This window comes from Erithacus rubecula (assembly GCF_903797595.1).
Source record: "Erithacus rubecula genome assembly, chromosome: 4".
In the NCBI taxonomy this organism is placed as follows: domain Eukaryota; kingdom Metazoa; phylum Chordata; class Aves; order Passeriformes; family Muscicapidae; genus Erithacus; species Erithacus rubecula.
In genome coordinates, this window is record NC_136686.1 from 61,887,145 (window position 1) to 61,904,390 (window position 17,246).

Below are 17,246 nucleotides of genomic sequence, written 5' to 3' on the forward strand. Positions count from 1 at the left end.
GCAGGAGACTAATCTGTCTCATTTGTCCCATTAATTTCTTAAATGGGAAGAATCAATGCTGCATATGACCCAAACACACCCAGAGATGGTGCAGAGGTTAAAAGTGACTGCTTATCTCTGTGGAAACTGTATTCTGTGGAGAGGGACAATCTAGTGACACTTCACTCTTGTCTTTCCCCACACTAACTTTTAAATTGCCAAATTTCAATGTGCTTTCTGCCAATCAGGTATGAAACCAGCTGTGCTGTGCTGAAACAGAATGGGAGTGGGTGCATCAGGTCTCTGTTGCTCAGTCTAAATGTTCAGCCAAGCAGAAATAAGTTACTTTGACCTCAAAAAGCCATATTGAGCTAAAAATAAAAGGGAATTAAGAGAAATGTTTTTTCTGATACTTTTCAAGATAAGGCATCATACACACAGATGAGCCTGTTGGACAAACACACCATATCCTGTTATAATATTATCTAGGCTCTTTGTTAAAGTGTTTTTAAAAGGCATTGCTCTGAATATGTAACAGGAAGAGTAGGGGGGAAGATTAAAAAATAACTATATTTTTCTGTTACATAAAAAATGTCTTATTTTTCAATCTTAAATCAGGATGTTTGAGTTTTTGCAGCACCATCTAGTGAGACTAAGGAGGTTTTACTGAACTTTTCAGGAACTCCAGTCTGTTCCCTCTTTACTTTCCCATTTCTATTTAATCATGATCTCCTCATAATCTTTGGGGCTAACAAGCTGTGGAAGAAGGTACCTCCAGTGCACCCAATAGTTCTTTCTACATCTCTTTCCAAACCATATTAAATCTCCCAGCTTTGCCAACTGCCAAGCTGAAAAACTGCAGTGCTTTCACAAGCCTTGCTATTAATGAATTGCCTCCTAGCTAGTGAGCTGTGCCTCTGTGATCTGTACCTTGTTTAGAAAGAATACTCTGCAAACAAAGAACAGATGTGTGTTGTAGTGGACATGAAGAATGTTCTTAGATGTAGGGATAGCTGTTCTCATTCCTACCTGGAAGTGTTACTGGGGATGTTTTACAGGACAGCATCTACACACTCCAATCTGTGCCAGGCACATGCAGGACTCTGCAAAATATCCTTCCTGGCCCAAAGATGTTCCTGACAAACAAAACCCAGTCTGATTCCAAGCCAGTTAAGATGACACACATCTTTCCTTAGGCTGCTCAGCCTCTTAAAATATTTCCAGTGCCTAATTAGGATGAAAACTGCTTTTGTTTGCATCATCTATTCATTCCTTGCTAAAAAATCCTGGAGTATTTTTCACTCAACTGAGGCAATGTGCAGAATTAGAAGTATTTCTCATACTAGCTCTTCAAATAAAGATTTTGACCAAAGATAAATTTCCCCTGCAGAACTTTCTTTCTGAAATTTTTCATGTCACCAAGAGCTGTGCATCACTGACACAAAAATATTAAAGATTTCTGAATGAAAGCAACTCACCTGCTTCCAACAGAAGATAAGCACGTTTTTGCAAGTTATGTGACTGTTGGAAAAATTGATCCCACTTAGGAAGATGGAAACAAATTACATAATTCACTACATAAAAACTATGATGTTATTTTATGTTCTTATCCGTATCTGCTACTAAAACAGTCATAAATCTGCAGTTATTCCTCTCTTATCTGAAGCTGAAGGAGTTTGTCCTCCACTTGCACAGTGGAATCCTCTCCTCCAGTAGGATTCCTCCAGGGAGCTGACAAAGTTGAGCTGCCTGCACAGAGGTTCCAAAGATTTCTGTCTTCTGCCCTCCTGCTCTTATAAATGTCACTGCTGTTGCATCTTCATTGCTGAAATGCTGCAGGCTGGAACACAAAGCATCACTGCTTTAAGTCTTTTTTAATTATCCTTTATTTTCTTGGATAACTTCTTTTACAAAATTCCTCTTGTATAGCTGCTTTACACAGGGCTAACTCATTTCATGAAGTGCAAGGAATGGAGAAGATTAAAAGGCTCAAAGGAGGCAAAGTTCAAATTGTCTTAGCTAGCAGCTGATGAGACCCAGAGTCTTGTCTGTCCTCTCCCAAGGGATGAATGTAAAAGAGCTGAGCTACAACTCTGAAATAGATCTGCCAGAAATATCTGCTATAAAGATTGTAGGTTTCCTCTCAAAACTGAGATATATATTAAAAAAAAACTGCAGAGTGACTTATGGCAGCCTGACATCATCTCTGACAAAACTAATTTGCAAAAAGGGTTACTTTTACTCTAAAGCATATAGTCCTGCCTTCTTGTGATAAGCATCTTTCTTACCTATAAGCATCTTAATTTTATCATTATTATTACATCATATTTTGTGAAAACATTACTTTCTGGAAGTGATCCTACAGGACCTAGAACACGTTGATAAATGATACATTAAAATGCCTCAGTGATTTTATATATAATCAGTGGGTATATTAATTGCTGCCACCCAGTGGGCTCATTTGTAGGCTTTGGCTCACCATACTATAATTTAATACATCATTGTTTGGTTAAATGATTTCATCCTTTCCATCTGAAAGAGGGTGATTTATTTTCCTCTCTCAGTAGCCACTAAAAATGAATGTTTCAAGCTACAAGCTTTGGTTAACTTAGAACATGTTGTCCTACAAAAATCCTTTGTTCTTGTAGCGTGGGAACAGCCCTGTGGAAGGCAATTATACTTGAGCTTTGAGCTAACTCTGTGTGAGATTACCTGCTTTGCCTTCTGGACCTACCTGCAAAGTCTAAGGAAAATACTTTGCTCTATTTATTATTTAAATGACAAATATTCTGCCAGAACTTCTATAAGAGGTCGATAAGCATGTTACACAGAGGGAATTCTTTCCTGAAGAGTGCTGGTGTTTCAGACCCTCAGGTAACTTGCACTGGGGCACTTGTGGCCTTCAAGTTATGCCAAAGAAGCAGCTTGCAGTTTCCTGACCTGCAGCTCCACTGGGGCCAGCAGCAGCCTCAGGCTCCCAGGAGCTGGCCTGGGTAACACTGAAGTGAATAAACTGGATCTTAAGGCTGGGCTGCTGTGTTAACAGCTTCTGCAATCTATGGAAGTGTTATGAATAATGGAGTAAGACACTGGCAATGACAGCACATTATTGAGGAGCTGTTAAGTGCTGCATTATGATTTTGTTTTAATGCTGCTCCTGGATGAGGGAGCTTGCACGCCTGTGCATGAGGAGGAGGAGGGAGAGGAGGAAAGCTGCTTAATATTCTTCTTGTTGGCCTATATTTTGAATTTATCTACCTGTTTCATTGAGAGCAAGAGTGGCCATTTGAGGGAGGATTGTGGTGCTCTTAATTTTTGTGCTTTCAGAAGTCTTGTTGGATTACATAGTATTACAACTATGATGCCAATGGTGACAAAAAAAAAAATAAACTTCTTACAAATTCCTGGGCTACCCCTATTATCCTAATTTGTACAGTTCAAGAAAGACATGGAGCTTCTGGGGCAAGTCCAGCAGAGGGGTACAAAGGTGATAAGGGGACTGCATCACCTGTCTTTAGAGAAAGGCTGATGGAGTTGGGCTTGTTCAGCCTTTAGAAGACACAGCTGAGAGGGACCTCATCAGTGTGTGTGGGTAACTAAGGGAGCCAGGCTCTTCTCAATGGCAGTAACACAGAAAGTGAAACGTGCCAAAATGAGAAAAAACTTTTATGTGCAGTGACTGAGCATTGGAACAGGTGGCCTGAGAGGCTGAGGAGCTTCCCTGGAGATATTCCAGAGCTGTCTGGATGAATCCTGTGCCATGTGCTCTGCTTGAGCAGGGGGGCTGGATCAGAGGGCCCTTCCTACCTGAATTATTCTGTAATTCCATGGTTCTGTAATCCTGCAAACCAAGGCTGTCCACCACTGTGGCTGACCCATCTGAGGTGGGAAGGAGCAGGAGAGGGCAGACATGAGAACAAGCAGAGTCTTGACTCAGAAGACTCAGAAGAGAGTATAGGTGTCTTTAAATTCTATTCTGACTTTGCCTACAACAAGCAGAAAGTTGGGAAAGAAATGTACTCCAAGTGCAGCACCTGAGGATGTGCAGATCACAATTTCAACCCTCCAGGTGGGGCTTCTGTACCAAAACCCAGTGTCCCTTTTACTGACCTTAGCCAGAGTACTGCAAAATAAGGTAATACTCTGCAGGAATAAAGGTGAAAGAAGTTGGCCTCAGTGTTTTAAAGAAGCTAAATAAATCCACCACAGGAAATCCAAAGTATCTGGAGGTGAAGTGGAGGAAGGTATTACACCCTTATACAATATTGCTCAAGCTCAAGCACAGCATGGGCACAGAGGTAGGGAAAGAATTTATTACAGCAATGACAGTGGAACCAATTCTATGGCCAAAGACATTGGGAAATAAAATCACCTTTACTGTTCATCAATGTTAAAAAAAGCCCTTTTGCTTCCTTCCTGTAAAGCTTTTTACCTTTGATGCTACAGCAAATGACCAATAAATCACATGGTAAATGCAATTTCCTCACAGATTTTTAATATTTCTTCATTCCTTGGCATCAGCTGGCGGAAAAACAAAACTTTCCAGAGCTTACCAGTTAGAAGTGTTAAATATTGTTTTCACAGAAGGTCCCAGATCCAGCTTGTGGTTTTTTCATCTGTTCCCCAAAGCAATATGTGCTGGGGACCTCAGACCATACAAGAAATATCAGAAACTGGTAAAACTGAAGCAAAATAAAAGGGATTCAAAACTTGCTACAGCAGGGGGAGAGGAGAAAAAGACGTAGTAAGAAATTGTTGAGAACTTCACAGTTACTTCTCCATCAGCCTAAAAGTGAATCCTCTATTTGACTGCATTCCAGACTGTTGGCATCAAAACTGACATTTAATGACCTGACTGTCTAATTTTTCTTATATCATGGCAGCCAAGTTTCGCCAAAAAATGCTAAGACTCAGAAGAAGACATTTTTCTTTCAAGAGAAAATGTGAAAGACAGGAGTGATGTATACTGAGAGAAATAGAGAACTGATTTGTATCCAAGACAAAATAAAGTAAGGACATTGGTCATCTCAAATGTGTGAGTGTAAAGTGAAATAGAGTTCCATTATCTGAGCTCTTCTTCCAAGTTCAAAACTGAGACATACAAAGATCTCTTTACTTACCTTTCAACAACTGAATTGTATTCTATAATCTGTCAGGTGTTTGTGCTTGCCAAAGGGATGAAAAAAATATCATATGTAGCTTTGGTAATAACATTTCTCTATTTCTTTTTTTTTCTCTCTCCACAGCTCCATTCAACCCTCCCAATGATGCAGACAGTATGGTCAAATTCGACGCCTATGGAGATGGGATAGGACGATACAACGTGTTCAATTTCCAGTTCACTGGAGACAGATACTCCTATGTGAAGGTTGGTCAGTGGGCAGAAACTCTGTCACTGGAGGTAGACTCTATCCACTGGTCCAGGAGCTCTGTCCCTGTCTCCCAGTGCAGCGACCCCTGTGCTCCTAATGAGATGAAGAATATGCAACCTGGAGATGTCTGCTGTTGGATTTGTATTCCCTGTGAAACCTATGAGTACCTGGCTGATGAATTCACTTGTGCAGACTGCGGGCCTGGGAAATGGCCCACAGCTGACCTGACTGGCTGCTATGACCTACCAGAAGATTACATCAAGTGGGAAGATGCCTGGGCAATAGGTCCTGTTACCATCGCATGCCTGGGCTTCATTTGTACTTTCATGGTCATCGGAGTGTTCATCAAGCACAACAACACGCCCCTGGTCAAAGCCTCTGGCCGTGAACTGTGCTACATATTGCTCTTTGGGGTCTTCCTGTCCTACAGCATGACTTTCTTCTTCATAGCCAAGCCTTCTCCAGCCATCTGCACCCTCCGCCGTTTGGGGCTGGGCAGCTCCTTCGCCGTCTGCTACTCTGCCCTCCTGACCAAAACGAACTGCATCGCCAGAATATTCGATGGCGTCAAGAACGGCGCTCAGAGGCCCAAGTTCATCAGCCCCAGCTCTCAGGTGTTCATCTGCCTGAGTCTCATCTTGGTGCAGGTGGTGGTGGTGTCCGTGTGGCTCATCCTGGAGGCGCCGGGCACCAGGCGATACACGCTGCCCGAGAAGAGAGAGACTGTCATCCTGAAATGCAACGTCAAAGATTCCAGTATGTTGATGTCCTTGACGTACGATGTCCTCCTCGTGGTTCTATGCACTGTGTATGCCTTCAAAACCAGGAAATGTCCAGAGAACTTCAACGAAGCCAAGTTTATCGGTTTCACAATGTACACCACGTGCATCATTTGGCTGGCCTTTCTCCCCATATTTTATGTGACATCCAGTGACTACAGAGTAAGTCTTTGGACTTCTGCTTCCATAACTCACATGCAAAACTTTAGAGGACATTGTCAGAATTCACTAAAGGCTTTTTTTCACTTCTTTCGTCCTCTGGGTTCCTTGCAAACAAATTTTCTTTCAATTTCACCAGATTTTGGCTAACTTCTAAGAAAGGTAGTTTCATTTCAAAAAGAGCATTTGCAGTCAGAGCTCTAAGGGATTTATACTTTTACTCTGATTGCAATAGAGGCATAACATATGGATTAATTATTCATTTGGGTTCATCACTATCTGAAGTCACAATACTAGCAGAAAAACCCAGTAGATCATGACCTAAAATTAGTCATAGTGAGTTATTTGGCAGAAATTGAGCTTAAAAGAAAATCTGTACTAACCAGTCTACTTCTGAAAAATAATCTGCTATTAAAACATGGTATTTCCTTCCAAATAAAAAAATATAAGGATAGAATTTAAAAATTTCCTATGAAACAGGGTTGTTAAAAAAAAATGTAACAAACTTCTACTTAAATACAGAACTTTTTTTTCTTTCTGCATTTTTAAAACACATACCTCACTGAGCAGCAAATATTGGTTATCCTTCACCAGCAAACTTTAGAAGCATTAAACTGTTTAAATTGTCAGATAGTGTTGCAAAGCTTCAAGTTCAATAAAATCATATTTTTGAACAGAAGGAAATTGCCTCAGAAGAAAGATTCAGGTCTGCTCCACTGGAAATCTCACAGTTATTATGATGTGAGAAGTGACTGGGGGAGGTGGCCCTTGCAGCAATTTGCAGAGAATTAGTTCAACTTTCTGCCCAGAAGAAAGGTAGATTACCTAAGGGGAGTTTTATTGCCAATAGTGTGTACATGAAATAGCTTATAAAACTGTGGAGCTAATAATGTCACTTAACATACTTTTGGTATGGCCACCCTGGAAATACATTTAGTACTATTTTACTCAGCTCAGGAAATGCACAGAAAACCCCTAGAAAACAAGGATAAGTAACAAATGACGCAGTGAGACATGCAGAGTGACAGTAAAAGAGCTAAATATATTTAGTCTAGACAAGAGTAAACCCAGGGAGACGTGATCACAGACTATAAATAATTTCAAGGCAACAAAACGAGAGGAAGGGATTATTCAGTCTCAGGAGAAGTTAGAATAGCAAGTAATGGATTGAAGCTAATGAAGGAAAAGTTTAAGGAAGGCACTGGGGAACAGCTCTGGACACCCAAAGCAATCAGGAAGACAGACACAGTAGGAGGGAAATATAAGTGCAGACAGTCACATGAGTGGGCAGTACAGACAGTAATGGCCAAGAGGAGCATGACTTGATTGTTCAAGCAGAATTTTACAGCCTTATCTCCTGAGTGGAGTTTTCAAAACCACTGGTAGGCATTGAATTTATATACAAGGTTCCAAATAAACCAACTCAAGTACTATAAAATCAACAGAAAATGCTTTTGACATCTTTTTGATACTTTCATAGCAAGTCTACACTTCTGGGGTTCCTTTGAAAAGCCCATATTTCATTTCCAAGCAGTGTCACATGTTGACTCTGAATCAACTTGTGCCATCCTAATGTAGTCTGGTAGCATCAACAATAAACAGCCTTAGAAACAGCCTCAGCCTGGAGTTATCTGCAAATTTACTGAGGATATACTTGATTCCTTCATCTGTGTCATTTATGATGATATTGTATAACACTGGTCCAAGTATGGAAGTGTCTTCTGAAGTGACACTTGTCACTGATGCCCATCAGGACTCCGAGTCATTGTCCTCTGGATGTGACCATCCAAACAATTTCTTATTCATCTAACAGCCCACCCATCAAATCCATATCTCTCCAGTTTAGAGAGAATGATGCTGGGGGGCACCTATCAAAGGCTCTACAGAATTCCAGATAAATTAAATCTGTAGCCCTTGGTGAAGCAGTGCTGGCTGTCCCAAATCACCTCCCTGTTCTCCATATGCCTTAGCATAGCACATGGTCTGGTGGGATTTCCTCCACTCTGCCAGCACACCAGTCCAGTCTGTGAGGCTGGGTTACACACTGAACCACTGGAGTGACCTGAATTAAAAGGAACCCTGTGGGATGGAGCTATTTTTAACCCAGATCATTTAATTGATTGAGTGTGTAATTATGCCAGCACAGCTGAGCTGCTCCAGGCAGCACAAACCCTAGGAAAAGCAGGGTGGGGGAAGAGGGCTTTGATAGTGAAAAACGTACTTGAAACTAATGAAATTAAATTCATTTACTCCTGTTCTATAAGAAAACTCCTGTCTTGTCTTACCCATACAGCACCCAGTTCAATATTCACCTGATCTGACAGCAAAGGTCTGTGGACAAAATGCAGAGAGGTGAAGAAAAATGTGAAGCTAAGGTGTTCCTTTCTCAGGCAGGTTCTGTTGGATCTTCCATGCTCACTCACCCAGTGAAAGCTGAGCACATTTCATGGTGCTTGCAACATCCACGTTGTGCAAAGGGTGACTATTAAATGATCACATTAATTATCCTCATTGGTCATAAAATACCAGTTGTGCTTAGTATATATGTAAAGCAACAATGTCCATTCCTTACTCTGTTTTCCAATTTGCACCAATTATATCTGGCAAGGAGATATGAGAAGCATTCCCATGGAAGAAGGCTAATCTCAAAGAACTGCAGGAGTATAACTAAGGAAAAATGAGCCATAGATGTATAATCATTCAAATTAAGCAATAGAGTTTAAAGCAGTTTAATTCAACATCTTAATTAAGGAATCTGCTTGAAAGAAAAGACTATAAACTGAAAATGAGGCAGTAAACTGGCACCTAGTTATGCTATTGAATAAAAAGGATAAAAGATAGACAGTGCCAGCAAAGCTACGCTAACAAATGCCCCAAGGCAACTCTTCTAAAATCCTTCAGCCTTACAAACAATTCATTTCTGAGCCCAAAAAAGATGCCTCAATATCAGGACACCATTCAGACCCAGTCTGAATGCAGTCACCAGATTTTATTTTTTTTTACTCCAAATCACACCTCTATTTCACAAAGGACTTACTCAAGTTCTCTGATTGGGAGTGAGCTAGAGACTAAACTGGTTTTCAGATGGATGCTCTGCATGAGACACCTGATGTAAAATAGAATGTGCACTGTGTGTGAGCTGGCTCCCACTGCAGCCAACATTGTTCAGATATTGCATGACAAGCATTACAGAGGGTTAGAGATCAAGGGTAGGAGAGAAAGAGAGCAGATCTATCCTTTCTGTACTAAAATGAGGGAGAACACAATCAATCTCTCTCTTAAATGCAGAGACACAGGGCACCACCAGTACCTCATTCCCTTGATACTGGGATGATAAGGATGCAACAGAGGTTACAGCAGCCTGCACCAGCGCAAACCCCCAGGACTGTGGCTCGTGCTGTTGACTAGTAACATTTCTAATATTTTGCATTTCAGAGCTTTCCATACTGAAACACAGTGCTTTGTGCCCACTCTCTCCTAGGTGCAAACCACCACCATGTGCATCTCTGTGAGTCTCAGTGGCTTTGTTGTGCTGGGCTGCTTGTTTGCACCCAAGGTGCACATCATCCTGTTCCAGCCCCAGAAGAACGTGGTGACCCACAGGCTCCACCTCAACAGGTTCAGCGTCAGTGGGACTGGCACCACTTACTCCCAGTGTAAGTAACAGGGCTGCCACCTCTGTGGGGCTTGGTGGGTTCAGGCAAAGACAAGGTGGGCTGAACTGTAACCCTGTGAAAGCATCATACCTTTGTGTCTGGAGAGGAAAACTCACCCCCCTCCCAGGGGAGTCAGCTCTGAAGCGCACTGAAGTCAGCAGGAAGGTTTTGGCAGGCACTGCCTCCAGGCTGCTGCACACACCCAGCAGCCCCTGTCTCTCTGTGGCTCTGGCAGTGGGACAGGAGCAGATTGCCTTGGAGTGCTCCTGTCAGAGCAGCACTGACAGCATCTGGGCCACAGCACAGTGTGCTCTCAATGCCTCATCATCTGCATTATAAGGAAAGGCTCCCAGGCTGCAGAAAATGCATCCAAGGGATGCCATAAACTGCATCTGTATGCAGAGCATGATCAATAGCCTTTGTCAGTGCCACAGCCCCGAGAAGCAATCAGTGTTCTGTTGCAAGAGCAACTCATTTGCTCTGATTCCCTTCTTTCCTTCATCTTCTCTCTCTTCATCACAAGCAGATTCACAGCTTTTGTGATTTTGTTTTTTGAGGCTGTCACTCCTTTTCTGGGTGAGTGGCTCAGAAGGCTTTATGAATTACAAAAAAACCCCAAAACAGCCAAACAAAAAATAGTCACCTGTATATTTGTTTGGGTTTTTTTCATCTAGCTTAACTGACTTAATTCATCAAAGATGGGAGCACACAGCACTCCATTCACAGTGCTCTCTGGACAGCATGTCCACCCTGGAAATCTAATTGAAAAGCACACTGCAACTATAAAAAGAAAGGGAATTAGAAACAGAGGAAAGGGGGGACACAGAGCAAGGCTTTTCCAGCAAGTTCACACTAACCTAGCCTAAGGTTTTTGAGTGTCACTTAAATTTCAAAATTGTCTCAAAATCTTTGGCTCTTCAGATTTCAGACAGAGCATGGAAGTAACTTGGCACCCTGATATGTATCACATTGGCAAGGATTAGGAAGTGAAGGGAACCCAGCCAGGGACCCCATCCCAAAATACACTGTGCAAGAACACCCAGAGTCCCTTAACAAGAGATCAGCCATGTGGTTGTATAGATCCCCAGTGTCATCTGCATCCAGCCCTGGCACCACAGAGCAAACACTCCTTGCTATTCTGGAAAATTTAATGAGATGGCACTATGTGCCTGAAGTGCTGAGCACTCCCAAAAGACCAATCAATTCCCAAAAACTCTTAGAAATGTGGGCCCTTGGTGAAATGGTAAGTCCCATGAGATTCTTTTCATTCCTTATCAATTTTGTGTAAGTGGTCTTTCCAAGTTTTTTAATACTCTCATGCTATGGAAGGAGCTTAGTCAGAAATAATTTTGATTCATAAATACTTTGTACTGGATTCTGGACTGCATTTTGGAATTTGATGCTTTTATTTTAATGGCTGGAAAATATGTGTGTGTAAGCATGCATGCAACTGAGAGACATCCTCACTGCACATCTTCACATTAAAATCTGCATTTTCAGGCTTGTGAACAGCTTGAGTAATTAGGAAAAGCATAAAAATCCAGACTTACAATCTCTTAGGACTTCGTTGTTTAGAAAGTTTGCTGCAGTTATTTACTTTTACTGCTTCCACCTAATTGAAACAGGGCTGCTCACCTTGATGGGCTTTTTAGACCATGGAAAGGCATGAAACTAGGGCTAAGAGGTCCATCACACACAAAGGAAACAGCCCTATGGTTCACATCTAGGACAATTATTTGGGAAAATAACACTGTCTATCATAGTGACAATATTTTCAAGATGAAAAATCTTCTCTAACTCCCTTTCATTAATTTGTAGATTATTTTAAATAAATTTCCATTATTTTTCTTAACTGTTTTGTCATTTCTAAAACTCCAAAAGGTTGCCATCCAAATTTGTTCTAATCTTTGTCTAAAATATTCCTCTCTTCACTCCTGGAGCTGTCAGCTTGTTTTTATTTTGCTCTCGATGGCATTTTCATCATTCAGAAACTCCTTGATATCAAACTCATCAAAATTAGCTCCAGGGCATTCTAGTAACTTTGAAAAGCCAGCTCTTCTACATTATCAGAGCTCTAGAGGTTTTTCCAATCTCCATGGATTCCCACCTCCATTGCACCTCAGGGCTGCCACCACCATATAATCATGAATGCCAAGAGCACAGCAGCTCTTAAACAGCAAGTGACACACAGACAGTTTTTGACACAGCTTCCTGAGCCATGAAAGCTGGTCAAACACTGAGAAAAGGTGACACTCATTTCATTTTTGGATAGTCTAAGTGCTAATGTGGAGCTTTGATCATTGTAATAGCTGAAATCTGGACTTAAAAGAAAAGAATATAGATTTAAGCTAAATAGATGCAGAGCAAGAGTGTGTTTAGGTATGTGACATGTTTTGGAATGTATATATAAACACATTGTTATATATATATATATATATATGACACATTGTTTTGATTCTGAAAATTCCCATTAGACAGTGTGCTGCACAAGTTCTGCTGCCCCAGCAGTGTCTCTCCCATTTGGTTGTTCCTCTGTTTTTCTCTTTTATGTGCTTCAGCACCCATGAAACTTCACAGAGAGCTCACCTTCCTGAATTCATAAGCACCTTTATGATTAGGACTGAGCTTTTACACCCAGGTGTCATTTATCCAAGTTATATCCACATGGAGAGTTGCACACAGAGCTGAGCTCCTCCGGGTGGCCTGAACAGGGGTCAGAAGGAGAATTGAACCTACTGTTTATAGCCAGACTGGCAATTTTCCCCCTCTGAATTTATTTTCCCAGGCCTGGCTCCAAACTAGCCCAGATATAACTGAGATTACCTCACAGCTGTCCAGCTGTGGGCATGAGTAGAGACAATGCTCTCAGGCACAGGGTGTCATTCTTGGGGTTGCCCTGTGCACAGCTGGGAGCTGGATTCAATGATCCTTGTGGGTCCCTTCCAGGCAGGATATTCCATGGCTCTATGATTCTGAGTGGCACACTGATTCAGATCTGCCTGTTCTTGGCTGTGCAGCAAAGCTGCAAGGTCACCAAGGCAGTGCTGGGCTCTTGCATTGCACCTCTGGTTCTTTTCCTTGGATTATCTAAGCAACATGAGGGACAGCCAGGAAGGTCAAAAGCATGAACTTGAGCCAAATCACAACTTCTGCTGATGTCACACTTTTTTCCTTGGTCTCAACACGAAATGAAAGTGAAGTGCCTCTTGCATCTCCAGTAGCATTCCAGGAAACCCCTTGGTGGCTGCTGTAAGCCACAGAGTGTAGCTCAGGACCCTGCAGGGCAGTGATTAGCACTGCTGAGGTCTGGAATGAACAGCAGGTCTTTTGTTCTGTCTCAGGAGAGCTGCATGCTCAGTGTGAACACTTCACTCCACCCAGCAGAGTTAATAACTGCATCCCAGCACTGCAAGAGGTACATGCTGTGCAGGAAGCCTGGAAACTTAAAAGGCAAGGCCACTCATTTCTCACCTACCACCATATATTTCTGTCCAATTTTGATATCCTCCTGACCTAGTTACCATAGTATTTGAGCTATTCATGCTTGTCAGTGTGTTGGACTTCAAAAAAAAAAAAAAAAAAAAAAAAAAAAGCCTGAAGCTAAAAAAAATTCTGGTTAAGTGGCTGATGTTCATGGAAATAAAATGCTTTTGCCTGTAGCCATACTGCAGTAGAACAGGGATTTGAATCAGAAATCTTCCTGAGCAGAACTGATTTTTCTATTTTCCAACAAAAAGTAGAAATAAAAATAACAACAATAAAAAAAAAAACTTAGGTCATTTTGCTGCTACAATGTTGTACTGTTACACCCAGTTAAAAACAGACTATAAAATCAGAATACAAAATACAAATTAATTTTTACAAATCACAGACATGATACCCTGAGGTCTTTTACATACAACAGTTGCTCCACACCTCTGACTCACAACACACATCCATGTTGTGAGAGATGAAATTCCATCCACCTAATCCAGAAGAGGGGCTCATTCTTGGACCTCCTGTTCCAGGAAGATGTCCTGCCCTCTGAGTAGTAGATTAGTCCAATAAATGCCTCTAAATTTCTTTTGTTAAGGCAATTCTGCTTTCCATGAAATATTTATTCATTCAACTGAAAATGAAAAATACCAGCTGATTTGAAGAATGAATATTTTTTTCTAAAAAATATGCTGAGCATCTTTACAGAACCAGTGTGCAAGTGAGAGTGCAGCCAGCACCAGATGTGGAAGATTGAGCATGCCCTTGTCAGCTGCATAAATTCCTTTTCACACTGGATGATTGAGTTTACTTAGTCACTGCTTGCCATGTGTTTTCTTTGATGAAGGCATCACATTTCTCTGGGTCACTGTTGCCATTAACCTAATGTATCTTTCAAAAAGCAGCTTTATGGTGCCCTGAGCAGAGATGTCACAGAGCATCTGAAAACATGTTCCTGATGCCCAATGGATAATTTTGGCAAAGACAGACAAAACAGTTTGCTTTTAAATTAAAATCCACAAGACTTAAGCAGAATAGGGTAATGTATTCTCTGCTCAAAATACAAATGCATTTGGAAACAGATTGTTATGCTCAGATTCAATTGTCACCTAATACCACATAAGCAATGAAAAACTGATGTATAAAATGTTGTACTATGTAAATAAGGCTATCAGAATCTGGTCCTCACCTCTGGATGCATACTGAATCCTGATCCAGAGCTCCTAGAAGTGAAGCATATTATAGGGAGAAATTATCCTGGGATTAGGAGAGAAATAATCTTGCTTTTAAATGCAGTTATTAAAAAATTCTTCATTTCACCCAATATGTTCTTAGAATTCTTATTTTTATTAATTAAAAGGTGACTGACACAGGATTCTAATATTGTAGATTATCTCCTGGTTTTAAAACTACATATATTTTCTTCATGAATGTCTGCTCCAATTATGTGAAAGCTCAAAGGATCAGACCTTAGCATCTCTTACCAATAAAACACAAAAAATACAAAGGTTCACTTTTTTCCTATGGAGATATTTCAACACTATTTTAGCTGTATTAATTCACATGCACATGCAAAGTGCTACGAAGTGAGATCCAGTGGCACAGAATCATTAAAAAAAACCCAAAAAAATCTTGTATTTTATTCTGGGACTTCTTGGAGAGTGTCATTACCCAGTGGGCAGCAAAGTGAAATCAGGTTTCTTCAGAGGATGCTTCAGCCTGAGCTCTGAGTTGCCATTTAGGTGCAAGCAGCACCTCCACCAGCCCTGTGCTGACACAGACAGTGACTTTTCATTAACCTTGGTTAACTGGGGTGAGATGGTCCAGACCAACACACATTCTGACCCTGTGTGTTGCCCCTTTCTGCTGATTTTCCTCTCTTTCTCTTGCAGCATCTGCCAGTATGTACGTGCCAACCGTGTGCAACGGGAGGGAGGTTCTGGACTCCACCACTTCGTCTCTGTGATTGTGGCTCGTGGTTCAGTTCTTGAGTTTTTAGACTGTTAGGAACAAACTTTGCACATGTTGTGCACTCCAGAGAACACCAGAAAACAAAAGACATCCAAGCAAAATTAGTACCTTTTTTTAGAAACAGTGTAATAAATTATTTTTGAGGATTGTACAGTATATAGTGACGTTCTGGAACTTTTTAGACTGATTTTAGCCCTTCTGTTGTTAACGGTTGTAAGGGACATGTAAATAACCATGGTTCACAATGTGCATAGTCCTGCAGTAAGGGAGTGATTGTTGCAAGCACAGTTGCAATGTTAGGTGACTTCTTTCCTACGAATTTTTTTTGTAGCTCCTTGTTGTAATTAACTTAGACTGCATTTCTATGTTGTATATTACAGTTACCTTACGTGTAACAGATTGGTTTTCTCAGCACAAAACAGCAGTATTAATGTAAAGGCGCCAATAATAAAAAGATAAAAGTTTTTCAGCATGGTTTCATTTTTGTTTCTTACTCTCTCAAGGTCATTTCATTTTTCTGGAGAGGAAGTTAGATAAAAAGGATAAAAAGTCTGGAGTGTGTATACACAGGTATTTGTGTGCTGGTTGGTGTCTGTGTTATAAAATCCATATAACAATATATGTGCTTATGATTAATGCTTTTTCAAGGTCACATGGAAATTCCCTCTTCTTGAAACCCCCACCCCCACATTATTAAAGAATCTCAATTTATTTTTCTGTTATTGAAATATAGGGTAATTTTCAAAAGTGAAAATGTCTAATTTCATCTTAATGAGATATTAGCAAAAAATTTTTGACTTCTGGTTCACTCATTTGGCACAACTAAATGGTGTCATGCACACAATATAGATTGGTAGCATATAAAAACAAAGAGAACTTAGATTAGGTTGGAAGAAAATCTGTCAAAAAAATAGCTAGGACTGTGTAATATCTCCAGCCAAAACAAAGCTGGTTCAGCTTGTCTGCATCAACAGTACTGTGAAAGGTAATTGGAGCACCACAGAGACCAGAAAGTCAAAAAAGGGAAATGCAGGAGACATTTACACACATCTCTGGGGTGACCTTTGCATTCAAACCAAATGCTCAAGACACCCATACCACCTACCTAGACAGTTGCAAAGTACCTCAAAAGTCTGGCTTTTGAAACTGCACTCTTAAAGCTGCCCCCACTCTGTTGAAACAACCTGAAATCCTATCTTCTGCCAGGTCCAAAAAGTCATTAAGGAAACAAACACACCTTTGATTAATGTGCCTGAGCATATTTACCTAAGGGCTTGTTCCCATTGATCTCATTCCAGCTGAGGTCAATAGCAAAATTCTCATTGACTTCAAAGGCAACACAGAGAGGCTTGAAAGTCAGGCACTATGGATACAGAGTGTGGGATGTACATGTTCTCTGGAGCCCAATTCTCCTGCACTTGCAGGTGCTTTCACACATTTCTGGAAAGCTGCAAGTCCTTCAGGGCTGAACTGGCAAAGGAAGTAGCTGTTATCTGGAATGTAAAAATTAAAGATGTGGGTTCTTCGAATTCCTACTCATAGATGAATGCTTATATTTTCTAAGCATCCACACATCCACCAGCAAAGACCATTTGATGTCAACACTTCCATGACAGAGGGAGCCATTTAAACCTCTGCATCATGGAGCTGTCCAGAGCTGGAATCCCTGTGACTTTCCCCAGAACATGCAGAGATCAGCCCACTCCACCTGCAGAGCTCTACATTCAGCTTCCTCCACACTTCTGGCATGCCTGATGTTTCAGGCTTGTTTCTCACCCTGATGCAGGGCCCAGGGTCAAGTTTTGACAGACTGGGAGTCTTGTTTTCCAAACCAAGACCTCTTAAAGCACCTCAGG

The 17,246-nt window shown here is 41.1% G+C and overlaps 1 protein-coding gene across 3 annotated transcripts in view; it reads left to right on the forward strand.

The window, feature by feature from the left end:
* The window catches only part of GRM3 (glutamate metabotropic receptor 3), a 101,763-nt gene extending 85,627 nt beyond the window's left edge, over positions 1 to 16,136 (forward strand). The window contains exons 4-6 of one of the 3 annotated variants that reach the window (XM_079304348.1): positions 5,226 to 6,292; positions 9,771 to 9,945; positions 15,312 to 16,136. In XM_079304348.1, coding sequence (XP_079160474.1) covers positions 5,226 to 6,292; positions 9,771 to 9,945; positions 15,312 to 15,385 — 1,316 coding nt within the window. In that variant the 3' untranslated portion in view covers positions 15,386 to 16,136. The remainder of the gene's footprint in view (positions 1 to 5,225; positions 6,293 to 9,770; positions 9,946 to 15,311) is intronic. The other 2 variants (XM_079304349.1, XM_079304347.1) reach the window with 2 other exon arrangements.
* The last annotated feature ends 1,110 nt before the right edge of the window (positions 16,137 to 17,246 follow it).